Source organism: Solanum dulcamara, chromosome 9, assembly GCF_947179165.1.
Source record: "Solanum dulcamara chromosome 9, daSolDulc1.2, whole genome shotgun sequence".
Lineage (NCBI taxonomy): Eukaryota > Viridiplantae > Streptophyta > Magnoliopsida > Solanales > Solanaceae > Solanum > Solanum dulcamara.
Window position 1 is genome coordinate 2,333,366 of NC_077245.1, and position 19,823 is coordinate 2,353,188.

The 19,823-nt window shown below is 34.6% G+C and overlaps 3 protein-coding genes across 3 annotated transcripts; 2 read left to right on the forward strand and 1 right to left on the reverse strand.

Annotated features, from left to right (window-relative positions):
* The first annotated feature begins 5,207 nt into the window (after positions 1 to 5,207).
* LOC129902132 (bifunctional nuclease 2) lies at positions 5,208 to 10,294 on the forward strand. Its single transcript, XM_055977187.1, has 11 exons — positions 5,208 to 5,455; positions 6,286 to 6,587; positions 7,050 to 7,220; positions 7,329 to 7,378; positions 7,481 to 7,537; positions 7,613 to 7,678; positions 7,786 to 7,860; positions 8,521 to 8,639; positions 9,226 to 9,317; positions 9,912 to 9,967; positions 10,089 to 10,294. The coding sequence occupies exons 2-10, from the start codon at positions 6,296 to 6,298 to the stop codon at positions 9,962 to 9,964; spliced, it is 975 nt and encodes a 324-aa protein (XP_055833162.1). The 5' UTR covers positions 5,208 to 5,455; positions 6,286 to 6,295; the 3' UTR covers positions 9,965 to 9,967; positions 10,089 to 10,294.
* Positions 10,295 to 11,688: 1,394 nt separating this feature from the next.
* On the forward strand, positions 11,689 to 15,125 carry LOC129902133 (phosphatidylinositol/phosphatidylcholine transfer protein SFH12-like). Its single transcript, XM_055977188.1, has 10 exons — positions 11,689 to 11,912; positions 12,132 to 12,312; positions 12,900 to 12,999; positions 13,357 to 13,623; positions 13,708 to 13,785; positions 13,923 to 14,024; positions 14,191 to 14,240; positions 14,337 to 14,439; positions 14,547 to 14,608; positions 14,729 to 15,125. Exons 1-10 carry the CDS (start codon positions 11,906 to 11,908, stop codon positions 14,742 to 14,744), a joined length of 966 nt encoding a protein of 321 aa, XP_055833163.1. The 5' UTR covers positions 11,689 to 11,905; the 3' UTR covers positions 14,745 to 15,125.
* A 1,121-nt stretch (positions 15,126 to 16,246) lies between these two features.
* LOC129902131 (protein HYPER-SENSITIVITY-RELATED 4-like) lies at positions 16,247 to 19,019 on the reverse strand. The gene is made up of 3 exons (XM_055977186.1): positions 18,642 to 19,019; positions 17,196 to 17,829; positions 16,247 to 16,909 (listed from the first exon to the last, which is right to left on the reverse strand). Exons 1-3 carry the CDS (start codon positions 18,986 to 18,988, stop codon positions 16,541 to 16,543), a joined length of 1,350 nt encoding a protein of 449 aa, XP_055833161.1. The 5' UTR covers positions 18,989 to 19,019; the 3' UTR covers positions 16,247 to 16,540.
* Positions 19,020 to 19,823: the final 804 nt, after the last annotated feature.

Below are 19,823 nucleotides of genomic sequence, written 5' to 3' on the forward strand. Positions count from 1 at the left end.
ATGATTAAGTCAGCAAATATAATTTCTATTGTTTCATTCATTTCCCTTTTTCTCTCAATCATTCCTTCCTAGTTAGGTTGTTTACTTTCAACATGGTATCAGAGCTTTAGGCAACAATGAAAATCTAGCTGGAGAATGGAACATCTTGAGACAATTTCACTTCCGCAAAATTAAGAAGCTCGAAGAAGCAGTAGAGTGCCGACCTCGATTTTTACTAGAAAAGTTCGAAAGACATCAAATTGATTCACTGAAAAAGATCAGGAAATGGAGAATGCAGCTAACGCAGCAGCAACCTTGAGTCAGGAACAATAAACTCCAACTCAAGATCCAATCGATAGATTCACAGACATTTATCCCAGAAATCCCCTATATCTACATCTATCTGACACTCCAGGTAGTGTTTTAATCTCTCAGCAACTTACTAGAATTGAAAACTATATTGGATGGAGTAATTCTATAAGAGTAGCATTATTAATAAAGAATAAAATTTGCTTCATTAATGGACAATGCCATAAGGAACATTATAAAAGAGATCTAGAACATGAATGGGAGAGATGCAATGCTTTTGTGTTGTCATGGATTACTAATTCAGTTTCGAAGGAATTGGCAAATGAATTAATGTTTTCTTCAAATGTACATAGCATATGGAAGGATTTAAATGAGAGATTTGACAAAAGAAATTTAACTAGGATATATCAAATTCATCGAGAAATCAGTATAATGAGCCAGGGTACTTTTACTATATCTGAGTATTATTCAAAATTGAGAAATCTTTGGGATGAATATGCATTATTAGTTCCTTTGTTTGCTTGTGAATGTGATAAGTATAAAGTGTATGCTGAACACATGGAGAGACAGAAGCTTATAATTTCACTCAACCGAGGAGTCAAATTCTCATGATAGTGCTAGGACCGAGTTTAAATCAAGCATACAACATGATAATGTAAGATGAAAGCTAGAGGATGCAATCTAGTATTATATCTAACTGTGTGTTACCTTTACAAAAATTTGACCTTACTAATCATACTGCATTAGCCTCAATACAGAACAACAAAGTTAATCAAAACACAAATAACACATATTTATATTGTAATCACTGTCATCTGAGAAACCACACAAGAGCTAATTATTACAGGTTGATTGGATATCCTCAACACTATAAATTTACAAAGAAAAAAAAATATTGATGATAGGAAGAACAAGGGGCAGCATTATGGAAATGCCAGGTTACAAAATTTTGGAGGAAATAGAAGAACTCAAGTTAATCATGTGAATCATGTTGAAGGATTTGAAGTAGGAAAAGCCAATGTTCCTGATATATCATCTTTTCAACCTGTGCAAACTTTTACTCCTGATCAGTGCAATCATCTGCTGAAAATGATAAATAAGGAGACTGCTGCACCTCAAGAAGCTATTGTCAACATGGTAGGTATTCATTATAACCTTTCCTCTACTCAAAAGACACTTGATGCTTGGCTACCTGTAGGTGATGATACATCTCCTTGGATTATGGACACTGGTGCTACTGATCATATGGTGTCTAGTTTGGATACATTAATAAATCCAACTCCTGTTCCTCTCAATTCTAGCAATGTACATTTACCAAATGGCCGAACAACTGTTGTTACTCATACTGACTCTATTTCACTCTTTGACAACACTGACATTCAACATTTTCTTTATATTCTTAATTTTGCTTATAACCTCTTATCCATTTTCAAACTTATTAAGGAGCTAAATTGTTGTGCTTTTTTCTATCCTCATTTCTGCTTTTTTCAGAATCTTTGCAATGGCAAGGTGAGGGGGATTGGTAAAGAAGAAGGAGGTCTCTATATACTTTCGTCTTCCAAGAAGCCATCAGTTGCCACTGCACTTCATTCAACTGCCTTTTCTACATCAAATTCATCACTTCAACTTCTAACTGATTCTTCCATTTGGCATCTCAGACTTGGCAATGCTTGTGCTGTTGTCATTCAAAAGATTGATTCATTAAAGTCTTTGTTACATTTGCAGAATAAAGTTTTTCATTCATGTCCTATTTGTCCCCTTACAAGACAAACTAGGTTGCCTTTTTCAACTAGTGTCACATAATCTGTAACTCATTTTTAACTATTACACATGAATGTATGGGGACCTTATAAACAATGCACTTATAATGGTCATAAGTACTTTTTTATTATTGTTGATGCCTATTCAAGAATGACCTGGATATTTTTGAAGAGATATAAAAGTGAAGTAGTCAATTTTATCTCAGCTTGCTTTATTTTTATTAAAACTCAATTTTTAGTTATTGTTAAAATTGTTAGATTAGATAATGGTCTTGAATTTTTCAACAATCAATATTACAATATTCTTCCTTCACTTGGCATCATTCATCAAAGTACCTGTGTACATACACCTCAGTAAAATGACACCGCTGAGAGAAAACACATGCATCTACTTAAAATGGCAAGAGCTCTTCGATTTCATGCCTATATTCCCTAAAGTTTTTGGGTGAATGTGTTCTTACAGCCACATTTCTTATAAACAGACTACCTTCTTCTGTCCTAGAGGGTAAGTGTCCTTATGAAGTCTTTCATAAACATCCTCCTAATCTCAGTTCCCTCAGAGTGTTTGGTTATCTATGTTATGCAAGCAACACATCCCTCACTGACAAACTTGCCCCTAAAGCCATCCTTCTATTTTCATGGGCTATTTCGATACTCAAAAAGATTACAAACTATACAACATTGCTACTGACACTTTCTTTGTGAGCAGGGATATTTTCTTTAGAGAATCTACGTTTCCTTTCACCCATCCTGAATATACTTTCCTAGAATCTCTTCCTCCATCCCATACCTCTTCTTTTCTTCTTATACCACATGTTTTCTCTCATCCCACTGAAGATATTTTTCCTCAACTTTCATGCAGTGCTACCTCTTCACCCTCCTCTATTCCACATTCTCCCTCTCCATTTTTTCCTACTCCAGATTCTCCTCCTATCTCTCCTTCATGTTCCATTCCATCTATCCTTCTTATGCCTTAGAGAAAATCTACCAGAACCATTAGATCTTCTATATGGCACATTGATTATGTCACAACTCCTAAAATACTCTATCCTATCTCCAATTCTATGACTTATGCTCATGTTACTCCTTTTTATAAATCCTATCTCTCCACCTTCTCATCTACTATACCTGAATCATATTTTTTTGAACAAGCTTCTAAGGATAGTGATTGGATCCAAGCTATGGACCAAGAGATTCAGGAATTAAGTGACAATCATACCTGAAAGATTGTGGATACCCTCAAAAAACACTTTCACTATGTGTTAGTGGGTATACAAAGTTAAATACAAGGCTGATGACAGTGTTGAGAGGTACAAAGCTAGACTTATGGAAAAAGGGTTTACTCAATAGGAAGGCTTAGAATATCATGATACCTTCTCCCCTATGGTCAAAATAGTAATTGTAAGGTGTGTTGTTGCTTTAGCTGCTCAACCCTGTTGGCCTTTCTTTCAAATAAATATGTATAATGCCTTCCTTCAAGAAGATTTACTAGAGGAGGTTTACATGGCATTGCCACCTAAATTTAATAGTCAGGGGGAGACAAAAGTTTGTAGACTACTCAAATTCCTATATGAATTGAAACAAGCCAGTAGATAGTGAAATTTGAAACTAACTACTACTCTCACACACTCAGGCTTTACTCAAAGCAAGTTAGATTATTCATTATTCACCAAAACAGACACCACTGGTGGTATTGTGATCATACTTATGTATGTAAATGATCTTCTAATCACTAGAAATAGTGATACATTGATTCAGCAAGCTAAGGACATTTTGCATCATAACTTCAAAATGAAAGACCTAGAGGAGTTAAGATACTTCCTAAGAATTGAATTTGCAAGATCCAAAAAAGGAATATTGATGAATCAAATAAAATATGCCTTAAAGTTAATATCAGAATGTGGCTTGGCTGGAGGGAAAACAAATACAACACCACTTGAGAGAAGCCAGAAGCTTACAAGTATAGAGTATGATAATCAATTCAATATCACAGGTGATGCTAAATTAGAAGATAGAAGAACATATTAAAGGCTGATTGAGAGATTACTGTACTTAACTATGACAAGACCAGATATTTCTTTTGCTGTCCAACACCTAAGTCAGTTTATGCATGCACCTAAGAAATTACATTATGATGTAGCATTACATGTAGTAAGGTACATTAAAAAATAGCCTGGATTCGGATTACTAATGAGTAGCAGAAAGTCGGGGAAGATAAATGCCTTTTGTGATGCTGATTGGGCATCATGCTTGTTATCCAGAAAAATTATGACAAATTTTGGAATAAAGTTTGGGGATTCCTTGGTTTCATGGAAGTCGAAAAAATAAAGCACCGTTTTCAAAAGTTGAGCAGAAGCTGAATATCGGAGTATGGCTACCACTGTTGCAGAGCTAGTTTGGCTGCAAGGATTGTTACAAGAAATTGGAGCCCAAGTTGAATTACCTATGAACTTGCATTGTGATAACAAAGTAGCAATGCAAATAACCTCTAATCTAGTATATCATGAATGCACAAAGCATATAGAAATAGATTGTCATTTCATTAGAGAAAGACTATAAGAAGGCATGATCAAGATTGAATACATAGCAAGTAGGAAGCAAATGACAGATGTATTTACCAAGGCTTTAGGGAAACAACTATACAGTGACATGTTGTGCAAACTGGGAATGCTGGACATATTCTACCACCTAACTTGAGGGGAGTATTGAAATGAACACTGTATAGTTAGTTACATTGTATAATTGGTTAGGCCTGTACATAATTAACTACTCAATACTGTTAATTGAGTTTGTTAAGTCTGTTAGAGAGAGTCTAATTAACATTAATTAATTACAAATCACATATATAAATAGAATCTCATTGTGTATCAATGATTAAGTCGGCAAATACAATTTCTACTGTTTCATTCATTTCTTCTGTTTTCTCCATCATTCCTTCCTAGTTAGGTTGTTTACTTTCAACAGAATGTTATTATCTTCTTAATTTAATTTAATTTAATTGTAGAAGCAATATCGTTTTCCTTGGTCATAAGGTAAGAGGACATAAATGTCAATAAAGTAGGATGACAAAGTAGTTTTCCTTGTCCAATGGGAATAAATATCTACACTACTCCACAGTCCCTTACTTAACTATTCCTTCTCCATTTTTCTTTTTCTTCCTTCATTATTCAAATACACAGAAAAAGAAGAGTTTATCTCTTTATCTTTTCTCTTTCTCACACTATTTCTCTTCTCCTTTATCCATACCTCTTTGTCGGCCTCCCAATTCTCTCTCTTCAACCAAATATCTGTTTTACTTTTTATTTTTATTTTTATTTTGTTATGATTTTGTGATATTGAGATAATAATAATAATTACCAGGAAAGTTGAAGGTTTTACTGTTGTTGAAGCTGCGATCGCTGATCCAGGTAGTCCCTTACGCTATTATTCTTGTTCAGTTGGATCGATCAGAGGCTTAAACTATTTAATTAATCGGTGAAAAAAGTTGAATTGTCAGTTTTTGTTTTGATCACTGTGAAAAAGGTAAAGGGTTGATCTTTAAGTTGAAATTCAAGCAGAACATGTGTAAAAATTGAACCTTTTTTTAATCTATTTCGTGTTCACGGTAATATTAGGATTGTTTAGACTTAAGTAGTGATGACCGTGGAATTGTTGGCTTTGGAATTATTCCCAAAACTGAGTTTTGATTGGTCAATTGGAGTAAAGATGTTGCTTTACTACTTTGAAATCCTCTGTTTTTATTTTTAAAAATAAAATTGGATTCACTTGTAGTTTGTCAAATTATTTGTCATCGTTAATCAATCATGAAATGGATAATTAAAAGACAAATTCTTGGTGTTGGAATGAAATAGGTCCAAATAGAATTGAAGGAACATAGACCGTGGCAGAGTCTTTATTTTTACTTAGTGTTCCAAAATTTAAAGAGGTAAACACATCTACATATATATACCTAACGGAATAATTTTGACCTTATATATAGTGTACTGTAATTTTTCGACGCCTAGCTTTAGAGAATTCATACAAGTGGCACTTATTAGTTTAGGACTGGAATCCATGATTGAGCTGTAGTTGTAACTTAGTAGGTTTCTTATATATGCTCACATACACCATGTATGTGACTTAAAAAGGAATGACTTCGGAGAAAATCAATGACAAAATTCTGGTTTTGACCTAGGAAATGTTCTAATCATATAGATTTTTGTGTATGATCCTTATAATGTAACTATTGTCATTCCAGAGTAGGCAGAATGAGCTCTCTGCAAGGGCCTGTCATTTGTCCTGTGGTACGTGGAAAGCAAACAAGTCAGTTTGCTGTTCCTGTCAATTCTTCTGTAGTGAAGGCTAAGATTTCGAAGAGTAGGTTCTGGGGGCTTAATGGGATCTCTAGCTTCCGGGTTAATGTGGCTCGTCAACCACAATCCAGAGTAAGCAAGGTGATACAATGCACCTTTAGTTCATCATCAGATGGAAATGGTAGCATGGCAGAGAATTCCAATGAAAGCGACGCAGATTATGTGAACTCTAGTGTGGTAGAAGCTGGTATGCTTTTTTTCTTCTCAAGTCCTGTATTCCTTGTTGGCATTCTCTGATTCTTTATTGAGAAAACACAACTGATAATGCTGGGATTCATTGTACCAAATAATAATTTCACTAGTGATCATGCTGGGATTCATTGAAATAATGACTCTATATATGAAGTATAATGTTCTAATTTAGTATTGAGATGATTCTTTCACAGTGTGATGGCATTCCCATAAATTTTCCAACTTCTCTGCATATTTTCATATGTCAAGTTTTGGAGTCGAGTTGCAGACCTCACTGTTGGCGGTCTGTTGCTTTCTTGTTAGTCAAAAGACAATTTTATCCTTAAAACCGAGATTGATGTCAACCCTTATCAAGTGTCGTGAAGAAAATTGTGGATACACAAATTGCCCTCAAATAAATAAATAAAAGGGCAGCAACTTTTCTCTGTGGAGTAACTTTCCTGTTCTTCTCGTGTAGTTGAAGTGCGAAGTGGGCCAGATGGTTTCATGATCAAAATGAGAGATGGCAGACATTTGAAATGTGTCCATAATAATCCACAAGGAGGTCATCTACCTGATTATGCTCCACATCCAGCGATTGTGTTAAGAATGGAAGATGGGACAGGGCTTCTTCTCCCTATAATTGTTTGTACGTAGATATTTCATTCATTTGCTTAATGACTAGACTGTCTGCTAGGTGCATAAATCAAGTAAGGCTGTCTCATTTCTCTGTCTCTATGTCTGTTTTATATGACAGTGGAGATGCCAAGTGCGCTGCTCATGGCAGCTGTGCGCAATGTCCAAATTGTAAGTTTTCCTATCTAGGTGCTGGTAAAGCCATCCTGCCAAATTTCTTGCAGCTTTTGTCGATTCCGTTACTGAAAAAGACAAATGTTGGCTTTGTTTTAGGCCAGACCAACAATGTATCAAGTTGTGAATGACATGGTTGAGAAGATGGGTTACACTGTAAGCTTGTTGTTTGTGCTCTATCAGTAATTGTGTGATGTTTTATGCTTGATCTGACAGTTCCCCTGTTTGAAGGTTAAACTAGTTCGAGTTACCAAGAGGGTGCATGAGGCTTATTATGCTCAGTTATATCTAACAAAGGTATGTAGAATGCTGTTACTATGCTGACTGACTACGTCCCCATGTTTCAGTACATTTTTAGGCTAGGGTATGCAACTTAACCACCTCTAATATGGTTGTCATGACAGTCTGACAATGATGCTGAGAGTATTAGCTTTGATCTTCGTCCATCTGATGCAATCAACATTGCTGTGAGAAGCAAGGTGAAAAATTAACCTCCTCAACTTCTGTTTTATGCATGAGTTAAATGATAGCTTATTATTTTGGAGATAACAACATATGAAATGTATATCTTACTTAATATCCACTCTAAACCGAGTGATGCAAGTACTATCCAATTCATGATCCTTTAAATAATGATCTATTCATTATTTAGGTTATGATCCCACCATATTCTCTCTACAAACCAGTGACTTCTAGAGGTTTGTATTTCGCCCAGTACATGATGGAAGATGAGAGGATTATAATTACTCCTCAGTCCTGCCTTGTTAGCTCTAGGAGATCAGACTTGGTCCAACTTTTCAATCGACTGTAACCACTTTCATTTCTGGGCCTATTTCTCCTACCTCTGATCCTTCCCCATTCACCTCCATCTGATCCTATTGTATCAGCTTTGTTTTTCTTTTTGTAATTATGGTTATACAGCTCACACCAAGTACTTACATTTAAGGATGTAACTAAATTCAATCCCATATCTATCCACCGATTGAGCACAATATAGAAATTGTGTACAATGTCATCTATATTTTCCTCAGTAGTCCCCATCATTGTAGTCCTGTTTCCTCGCATCAATTCAACTTTAATGTTCTCTTGCACCAAGTGATTGCTAACGTAATAAACCTTCTGCTGTTTAATTGTTCTAGGTGCCAATACAAGTCAACAAGTACTTGGCTTATAGTGATGGTATGAAAATTGTTGAATCTCCGAAGCCAGTAGTTCACACTACTGGTTCAGACGGTCTATTGTTCGCCGAGCTTGACAGGTAAGCCTCCATTAGGAACTCCTTGTCAACAGTGGCGGAGCCACATACACTTGAGGGGTGTCAGCCGACACCCTTCGTCGGAAAATTATATTGTTTAGCTAGGTAAAAATATATTTTTATGTATTCATATTACATATTGACACCTCTTGGCTTCTATGCAATTTTACTTGTTTAAATTTTGACACCCCTCAATTGAAATTCTGGATCCGCCAATGCTTGTCAAACTTTGTCACGTTTTTTTTTTGGGGGGGGGGGGGGGGATCAGGAAAAAGAGTTTAATAAATTGCTCAATTTTCTTACTTGGTATATGTGTTGATAAGGCTGCGTACAATAGACCCTTGTGGTCGGGCCCTTCCCCGGACCCTGCGCATAGCGGGAGCTTTAGTGCACCAGGCTGCCCTTTTTATATGTGTTGATAAAAAATGACAATAGTGTTATTTTCTTCTTGGGAGATAAAAATTGCAAGTAGTTTGAAGTTAGCTGAAACTCTTTACTTCATGCGTCCCAAATGATTATGGTATGATATGTATGACAATGCCTTATTTTGTTGTATAACTAATATAATCCAACTTGTTTGGTGGGTCAGGCCTAATGGCAAGCCGTGCATTGAAACGAAGGAGTTTATTCTTGTGCGAAATATGCTGATTGCAGCGGTTGAAGAACGATATAGAGATGCTGGTGCGCTTGTTAACATGTCCAGATTTTGTGTGGGATGGCGGTTCTGCTATTCATATATCTGTTGTCTGAATTGCTTTCTTGTCCATGCTGTCATAATCCTATGATCCATTATTTATTACTAAAATAAAAAGCTCAAGACTTACATCTATGAGAACTTGCAAGATCAGGGGATAGGGTCAGTGTCTTATGGTGAACGATATTTAGTGCCATGACATGTTTGTTGCCAATCAAAGTGGATTTAGACACTACAGTTGCTAAGTTGGTGCGGGTGTGTTATGTGTCGAAAGCCAATAATTTGGAGAATGGTCGCAAACTGTTTTTGTGGATTTGGTTCTTATCTGCTCTAGCTACAAAATCATCCGGCTAATGGGATTTTTATCTGCTCTAGTTACAAAATTCATGTTCTTTCATACTCCATCCGTTTTCATCCATTTCAATTTGTTTGTCTTTTCTTTTTAATCCGTTTAAAAAAGAATGCCTCTTTTCTTTTTTTGGCTACTCTTTATTTCAACTTTACCCTTGGCATGTTATTCTGCCAGTTTACTTAACCTGGTTAAATGTTTTAGTTCTCACTTTTGACATTGGTAATTACAGCTCTGTGGAGGGACAAGCTTACTCAACTGCGCTCCAAGAGAAACTGGATATAGCAGGTATATATGTTGTCCAATCATTTTCCTTAATTTTCCTTGATGCTGCAAACTTTGTGGAACTAATGGTAGTATTTCGTATGAAACGTGTTTCCAATTCAAACGACTACCTTTGATTTCCTAGGTGTGCTTAGAGTTGTTTGAGCAAAGGACTACTGTGTATATAGAAGCCATTCGTCGGATGAGACAATGTGGTCAGCAGCTTCAAAGATCAATTGTAGTTTCTCCCCTTAATATGTAATGTAAAAAAATAACTTGTGAATATCTGTATATATAACTGTAATTTTAATTGAAGACGACGTACTGGTAAACTTATGCAAGTTTTTTTCAGTTTCTATGTTGATCTTACATCAAGTGTGCCTTCAATCTCCAATAAATTGTTTTGGGGGCTTATTAGTAATTTGAAGATTGATAAACCTTGAGCACATGCTCGCCCTCAAGCAGGTAAATTTTTTGAATAACCACTTTTTGTAGTTGAAAAATAGTTGGTGCTCTTGATTTTCCACTTTGATTTTTAGGAAGGAAGTGTTAGAATTCCAATTACATTTACTTGGCCTACGCTGTATTGACAGTGACGTTTTCGAATATAGAATAGAAGATGTAAATATACCAAAGAATCATACTAATAATGAACAAAATATCATTTCAATTGCAGCCTTTTTGGGTATATTCCACTGCAACTTCAACTGGAATTTGTATTTTTCACTAAGGATAAAGTCCAAGAGAGTAACTTGCACGTAATCAATCCTAGAAAAAAAATTAGGGTGTTTTTGGTAGGGGAAAAAATATTTTTTGAAAAATTATAAGTCGCTACGGAGGTGAAGATGAGGTGGGTTGGAAGGGTGAGGAGGATACACTCATTAAAATATTTTTGTAAAAGAAAAATAATTTTCCTCCTGATCGAACATACTTATTGAAAATATTGTTACTTGGGTTCGTTTCCTGTTGCATTAAAAATTGGAAAATATCACAAAATGAAATTGAATGCCCACCCTAAATATGCAAATTTCTAAGAACTGATATTGACGCAGGATCTTTTTTTTTCCAAAAAATAAAGAGTTAAACCATGAGAGAATCAGATAATGAAAAGAAAGATAGGTAGATTTTACTATAATCAAATCATAAACTTTAATGACGTCAGATATTAAAACAAAATTTTCCCGACTAATAGGCTAAAATTAATTAAATAAATAAAAGGTAGGAGCTAAAAAATTAAGCAAAAAAACATAATAAATCATCAAAAATTGTGGTGGAATGATAAATATAGTGGTATAGAATTTCAAGCCATGAAGTTGGAATTATTTTGAACACTCAAACAAATACCTAGTATAATAACAACATACACAGTTTAATCCCACAAATATTTACAAATCCAAGTTATCATGTGAGATTCTCAAAACCTCACTATTATTTGCAGAAATTCTATTTTTATATTGAGAAACCTATTAAATGTATATAATATATTTATTGAAAACTCACTAACAAAACAGTCACCTGAACTCAACTAAGCTTAGCCAGTGCCCTTCTATATGGGGTTTCAATTTTCCTTAAACACATATAAAGAAGTTTTTTTTTTTTTTTTTAATTTGAGATTATTAAAAAATCATAAATTTTAAATCTCAAATTCGCGGTCATAACAAATGTACTACCAATTATTTTAATTTTTAAATAGATAGGAAAGGGACATTGGCATATTCCCGCTAGTAAGAGATAGTCTCACAAAACCAAACCAACCGCTGTATATTAAAAAAGCTTAACTGCTTCACGAAACTTCCCAATCCTCTTTCATAATATCCAAACTCCAAATATTGTTTTAAGTAAAGTAATCAAATACTCAATTTCGACATTCTTCTGATTGTTAAACTTTTGTTGCAGGTTAAACAGATCACTCATTCATTTTACATCTGTTTATAAGCAGACATTTCAACTAGTCCTCCCAAAATGTCAGGTAACTAACAATACGATGATGCAGTAGACACGCACTGCGTTTTTAATACTCATACATCATAATCAATTAATAATTAGTATTTTTTTTTGTTGGAAAAAATTGGAATAAAAAAAGTTGTGGCTTTCTGAGATAATACTTAACAATTCGTTGAGTAACAATTTGAGAAATCAACCATGACTTTGATACGAGCGTTTCTTAAAGATTTGTAAATTTGCACAGGTGGTGAAGGATCTTTATTTGATGGTGAAGACCAATTACATTCTGATATTGGAATTTCTTTTACCACAACGGAAATTAGGGGCGGCCCTGAGGAGTTGGGATTTGTAAATAATTTTCGACAAGTGCTGATCCGGGAGAACGTGCTTCCTCCTATGCATGATGATAATCTCAAATTGTTAAGGTGCCCTATGTCCAATTTTTAACCACTTACATGCCAAAATAATCTTATGACTACTTTATTAGGGATCTCTAATTACAACGGCTTGAAATGTAGGATGCGTAAAATTAGATTTAGCTATAGATTTTGAAAATTTATCTTAAATATTTGTTGTCTTGAAATTTCACATCCACTCACAAAATTTTAAAACTTTTCCAAGTAAAATGCATGTCCAAACACAATTTCAAGTTCCAAATGTCACAATTTCAAAAACTCAAAATTTCAAGTTTCAACTTCAAAATCTATGACCAAACGGAAGTTTAATAACTTGGATTGATGAAGCTTCTTTTGAGTTAGGTGTACACATAACTTTATGATATGATTTTGAAACATGTCATTTCATCATTTTTGCCTCCAAAATATAGCCTTTACCTTTCATAAAGTGTCATGTGATTCAAAGCCAATTACGAGAAAAATGCTACTCTAACTCCATATATGTTTCCTAAAGTAAGCACAATGCATTCATGTATTCAAACCTTTATCTCAAATTCACGTGATGATTGAAGACAATGATCTTGAACTTTCAGCTGTAAAACTTTTTTTTTTTTCAGATTCTTGAAAGCTAGAAAGTTTGATATTGAGAAGACGAAGCTCATGTGGACAAATATGCTTCAATGGAGAACAGATTTTGGAACTGACAGTATTATCAAGGTAGATGACTTACTTTTATGCTTATGTTATGGAAAATGTCTCTCTACCCCCCATAAAGGTAGGGGTAATTAAGGTTTGCATATATTATATCCCCTCCAAATCCCACTTATGGGATTACAATAGGGTATTGTTGTTATTGTTATTGTTAAAATCCCGTAAGTCTCTTTTATCGAATTTTCTGGTTTGCTTGTTGTCCTTTGGAGGTCAACTAAGGCTTAGTAGACATGATCTAATCTTCCTATGCACATATGGAAAGTTTTCTTCTGAATTATCAGGAACATTTTGGTTTAAATTTTTTAATTAAATAGTACTTCACAGTTTTTATATGTTCTTGATCCTACATAATATTTTGCTCAGGATTTCGACTTCCATGAGAGGGATGAAGTTCTACAAAACTACCCTCAGGGCTATCATGGCACGGATAAGGAAGGAAGACCAGTTTATATTGAACAATTGGGGCTAATGAATGTCGACAAACTTATGGAAGTGACTACTCTGGATCGTTATGTTAAATATCACGTCCAAGAATTTGAGAAGTCTATTGACTTCCGATTTCCTGCCTGCTCTGTAGCTGCAAAAAGACATATCGATAGAGGTGTTACCATTTTGGATGTTGAAGGAGTGGTATAGTAGTCTTTTCTGGTGGATTTATTAACAATGTGCTTCTTATGGTTCAGTTTTCATATTGTTCATTTTTCTATATTATAGAGTTTGAGGAATTTTACCAAGCCTGTACGAGAAGTCATTTTGCAGCTGCAGAAGATTGATAATGACTATTACCCTGAAGTAATTTGATATACCCTTTATTAGTTTAGTTATAAGACTGGACTTTTACTGGTTTCTTTCTTACATTTTTTGCCTTCGCGTACTGTCATATATACAACTGCTAGCTAACATCTAACGTTGACAAAATAATTTTGCAGACACTTGGTGAAATGTTTGTTATAAATGCTGGACCGGGATTTAGGCTACTCTGGCATATACTCAAGCCTTTTCTTGACCCCGAAACGACGTCTAAGATACATGTATGGCATGTTTTCTTTCCATTGAGCAAGTTTTTCGCATGTTTCTTTTATATTATGTTATGAAGAAAAGGTTCATTCACATTCCAAAATGAGGATAGAAGAAAATGATCCCAATCGAACAATTTATATGTTGCTCATCAAGAACTGTGATTTTTCAAATTTCTAGGTTCTTGGCAACAATTATCAAGCCAAACTGCTTGAAATCATTGATGAATGGTAATAGTCTATAAACTTTTTCTATTCTTTTTTCTATAGTAGCAGTTATACGAGTTCTTTACTATTAACATATCGTGAAAACATTGTGATTTTCAGGGAGTTGCCAGATTTTCTTGGTGGTAGGTGTACGTGTGAAAATGATGGTGGTTGTTTAAGGTCAGATAAAGGGCCATGGAGAACCCTCAAGGAGATATCAATGGTAAATATGGATTGTACGTTACATTTCCAGTAGTACGTTAACACCATCGCTAGCAGTGGTTGCTTGTCTTCACCATCTTATTGTATCTCAACTGATTCTGATCTTAGGAAGCAGAGTGTTTAGAGAAGACAATGGCGACATCCAACGTTACAAGGCAACAAAAAACAGTGTATGTATGTTCCATTTTAGCGACTACATCTTTATATGTTTTGACTACGAGCTTCCTGCTGCTCTGTTTAATTTTCCCCTTATATCTGAATCTCATTCATATCTATTTCTTATTTGGCAGTTTAGAGTCCAAGTAGGTGGGAGGAGTCCTTTTTCTTTTATGAATGAGCAAGACCACTCTTCTGTTTCCAAGTTCAACTAGAACTATGATAATTTTCCTCCTTGTATATATAATTGACGTAGTTACTGCAATACCACCATTGTTGAGATAATTAATATGGCGGTGGAGCAGAGGGAGAAGGAGAGAGAAGAAGACGACATTGAATCATGTTGTGTTTCCAAAGAAGTAAATGATTGGGATCTGTGTGCAAATATGGTTATATGTGTATGGTGTTATGTTACCTGTTTCATATTGATGCCCTTTCTTGTGCTTCTGTTTGAGATTTGATGAATGTCTATTGATGAATTTTTTTACTCATCTTTTCTTTCAAGTCTACCACAATCTATGTATTTGTATCGTACATATGATATGATGAATGCCTATTGATGTCTACATAAATACTCAATTTGTCTTGAGTGTGTACAAAACAAACTACTTTTCGAATTCCAAGAATCACGTTAATGATATGAAAGACGAGAGAGGGGTAGGTAACAAGTATTGATGGGCCGTTTGATTGCTAGTTAGAGTTATGCATGTATTAGTTATCCAGGTATTAGTAATGCAGGGTTTAGTTATGCAAATATTAGTAATGCAGGATTTATTTATGCAGGGTTTAGTTTTGCAGTGTTAAGTTATGCATAGTTTAATAATTTCTTTGGATGTTGGTTTTTCTAGATTTTGGTTTGCTATATCGTGAAAAAGAAAATTCCAATTTGTGCTTTCTGATAATTGCTCATTATTTGTGCTTTAATGTGAACAAATGTTTGCATTGTTGGTGTTGCCTGTACTCCAATGGGTCTCCTTCCTCGTTGCCTACGACAAAACTTGGAACAATAGCCATTGCGGGTAGGACTCTAGCTATTGTTTCGTAGTTATTTCATAATGGAAAACTCAATTGACTGGCAATAATAATTTCTAGATCTCTGTGGAGATCAAGAATGACGTTTCATCTTTCTAATCTTTGCTAATATGATTTATGCATCTTCAATTTGATGCATAAATACCCTCATAGGGGTAAATGTGTAATTTACTATTGTAATCTATGTATAACTAATATCCTCATAACTTATTCCACATTTTATCCCACATAAAATTATACATAGATTTTCTCATAAGTTATGTGAGTATTAGTTATGTAGAATTATAAAAATACAACCAAACACCATATGAAATCAATACAAGAACAACTTTTATACAACATTTAGAAACACATCAACCAAACATTGTATAAATTTAAAACATGAAAACCAAACGCACCTGAGTATTTTAAATTTTTAAGCAAAATGGATATGGACAGATGCACACATTCTATCATAAAGTCATTCTCAACTAAACACATCATCACCTCAATATAAACAATACTTGTTTTGAAGAATATTAGACACAAATCTTTTTAACCAATACATATCAAAGCATTAGATATTGTATTAGTAACCCAAAACTATTAATATAAAAAAAGACTTTATGATAAGATATGGGTCTTGTTAATTGACCTACATATGATAATATTGGTACTTTCTAAACGACTACATTGTGGATATCATTGTATTCTTGTACGAGAATAAAGGATCTTGAAGTTTTGGAAACTTTTTGAAACATCATATCAAGCTCATGAATCGGCCAATGATGAAAAGAATTAATGGAATCGAGGTAATTATGTTCCAAAAGCATCAGAAAAAGCTAATAATATTATTATTCTTTAAGTTATGAAAGAATATCAATCACTCTATACTGGAGTAGTAACGACTTATCTGTTTTAGTCAGCAATGTTGCTTAGCTTCTCGTCACACCCCCATGTTCCTTGTTTTGAAGGAATTTGATGAGATTTTCTAGTGCAACGTCAGAGTTGTTGCTTTTCATCAGCTCTCCTGCTACTTCAGCTGGTGTTACCTTAACTTTCAGGAACAGATCCTCAATTGCTGTAAACAGACTGTGCTCCTTTGTCTTTAGGTAATTAGATGCAAGTACTCTGAAACCACTGAAAGTGCAATATGACATCTCAATGTGCACATCCATACGTCCAGGTCTCAACAATGCTGGATCAAGTCTGTCCTTGTGATTTGTTGTGAACACTATGATTCGTTCATCTCCACAACTCGACCACAAGCCATCAATAAAGTTCAACAACCCAGACAGTGTAATCTGCATTTGTAGAATTTTTAGCAAAATACAAGTCAGAAGTACAATCCTATTGCAATATTTTGTGGTAGCAATTTATATTCATGCAAGTGCTAGAAGATCCATTCGATTTGTTTCATTAGTCATCAATGTAATCACATGCTTCAAACACGAACTACATTGTGAAGATCACAATCAATGTTGTACATGAGTTGCAAAAGACACTCCAATGGTGCAGAAAAATATTTTTACTTTTCTCAATAATCGTCCACCACATAAAAGAGAGTTGTTTTTCCAGGACATACAATACCTTGTCATCTTCAGTTGTGTCATTCTCATTTTTCCTATTCTGCAACCCCACATTGCAATCAATGTCTTCTATCACAAGTATAGAGCGGTTTGATGAACCGATCAACAACCTTCTCAAATCCGAATTGCACTGCACCTCTCTTAAGTCCAAGTCATAAACATCAAACTTGAGGTAATTAGCCATAGCTGCAACTAAGCTCGACTTTCCAGTACCAGGCGGTCCATATAACAAGTACCCCCGTTTCCAAGCTTTTCCAACTCTCCTATAGTACTTTTTCCTACTTACAAACATGTCAAGATCCTCGATCAACTCCCCCTTCATTTCTGGTTCCATAGCCATTGTATCAAATGTTGCAGGATGGTTTAACACGACAGAACTCCAATAATCAGTCCCGTTATAATCCACCGTGTGTAGCCTTACTACCCTTTTCTCCTCCTTAATCTCTTTGGCTCTCTTCAAAATATACGGTAAATAAGATTTTAAGGCCATCTCCTTTTGCTTCTTGTGAAAACTTAGCTCAAAATATCGAAGCTCTGTCTTGGGGTTGGTGCTCTTTTCACTCTGTTTGATTCCCCTGGACTTCATGATCCAAGTGAATTTGACATTTTCATAATCATCGGTTACTTCTTGGTACCTATCACATAAACAGATTCAAAAGTTTTAAGATAGCCTTTGGACATACACATTATTCGCATATTGTGAAATTTTTATTTGCAAGTAAATGTCTATTCTACAAATTTTGTCCATTATTGAAATTGAAGAGCTGGGTTACAGCTTGTTTGGGTAGTTGTTACCTATTGTATAGTAATATTGTTACTTTAAATAGAAATGTTTGTTTTGATTGTAATTATTGTATTGTTAAAAATCTATTACGCATAGATGAAAAGTGTCATTTCCTATAATTAATGACCAATGTAGTGTTATCCATCTTTACCTTGTTTTTTCCTCATCTTGCAGTTATTCTTTTAATAATCGTATTCCACCCCTTACCTTAGTTTTTCTTTTTATAATAACTCTATTGCCAATACATGCCATTATGAAAGGATATTTAACAACCACTCAAACAAATTGCTAAGGAACAATCCAAATAAATCATGGATTTTCTCTTTCGACCATATTTCGATTGTTAATACGACGGATATATAAGAACCAATACTACATAAAGCATTACACACTTGATCCTGAACTATGATAGGTTGTTGAACACTGTGAGTCTCTATATACAAAGGTTTTCACATACAAAACTTAAATATTTCAAGGAAAATTCATGTGCAAACACAATTTCAACTACCAAATATTCATTTTCAGCCCTCAACTTCAAAATTTGAATTTGTTTCTAACTTCAACCAAATATTATTCATTAAATTTCACAAAATACAAAATCTACTAGTAATGATTCAATAGAAATGTTCAACTATGTATATATAATTCAAGCGAAGGTCTTGCCTATCAACAGTGACGGCGAGCTCTTCGTCTTTGTCTGGCTTGTTAACTTTGATCCTTTGAGTCCAAGCATTAACCTTTGTACCCAAATAAACATTGACAGCGTCAAACATCTGGTTCGAAGTGAGACCTTCAGACTCTTCAATGACCACAATCAGCTGCGAAGAAAGGCGGTTCGATAGTTTTTGAAAATGTGAAGAAAAAAAGAGCTGGAGTTGTTCCGGTACAAGGTCGCTAGCTATTGATCGGAAAAGAATTACTGAAGCGGTGAGAGAAGTTGCCGCCGTTAAAATTGTCTTCGACGACGGCATCGTTTCCAAAAACTCTATTTTTGTTTTGGGAAATTGCATATGATTGATTCATCATTCTTGGCGGGCAAGAAATTTCTAGAAAAATGGGTTCGTTCGTACATGTCTAGAAAATTTGAGGCCCAAAGTATGAAAGTTGCATATGATATTCAGGCCCATTGAACAACCCATATCACAAATTGAATACAGACACATTTTTTCCAAGAAGATCCCATATAAGAAAATTTTGGCCCATCTATATTTTCACATGCAATGATTTGATATAATGAGAGAATAAAAAAACAATTTCACAATAACTAATCTCAATATTATTAATACACCCTATTTAGTGTTATTATTATACACTCTATCAAGAGACTCTTTAATGTATGATTTATCAAATAAATAAGGAATCTATATATGTATAATGGAAGAATTACATCAAATTGCAGCATTCCACATTCACCCAAGGAATGTGATATACAACAATTAAATGTCGGGACCAGCTCAATACGAATAAGAACAATATGCTACACTTGACACAAGAAATAGGTGCAGAGAAATGCTTCTTTGTTCTATACTTGAGAATTGAGCGCTTCCATAGAAATTGAAGGCCTATATACACAGTTAAAAAAATATTCCAAGAAAAGTGGAATGAGATGGCGCGCTCTACTCCGCGGAGGAAATGAAATTAGCATTAGAAAACGAGAGTTATTATGCCAACAAGATCAACTCCTCCTCCTCTTCTTACTTGATTTTGATCCAGAACGGTTTTTGTTTATTTTCTTGCCACTCTTTTCAGTCTCTTCCGGCTTGGATTTTACACTAATTACACTACCAGGAACTATCTTCCCACCAGCATTCTGTAGAGCATTTCCAAACTCAAGAGTCTTTGTTC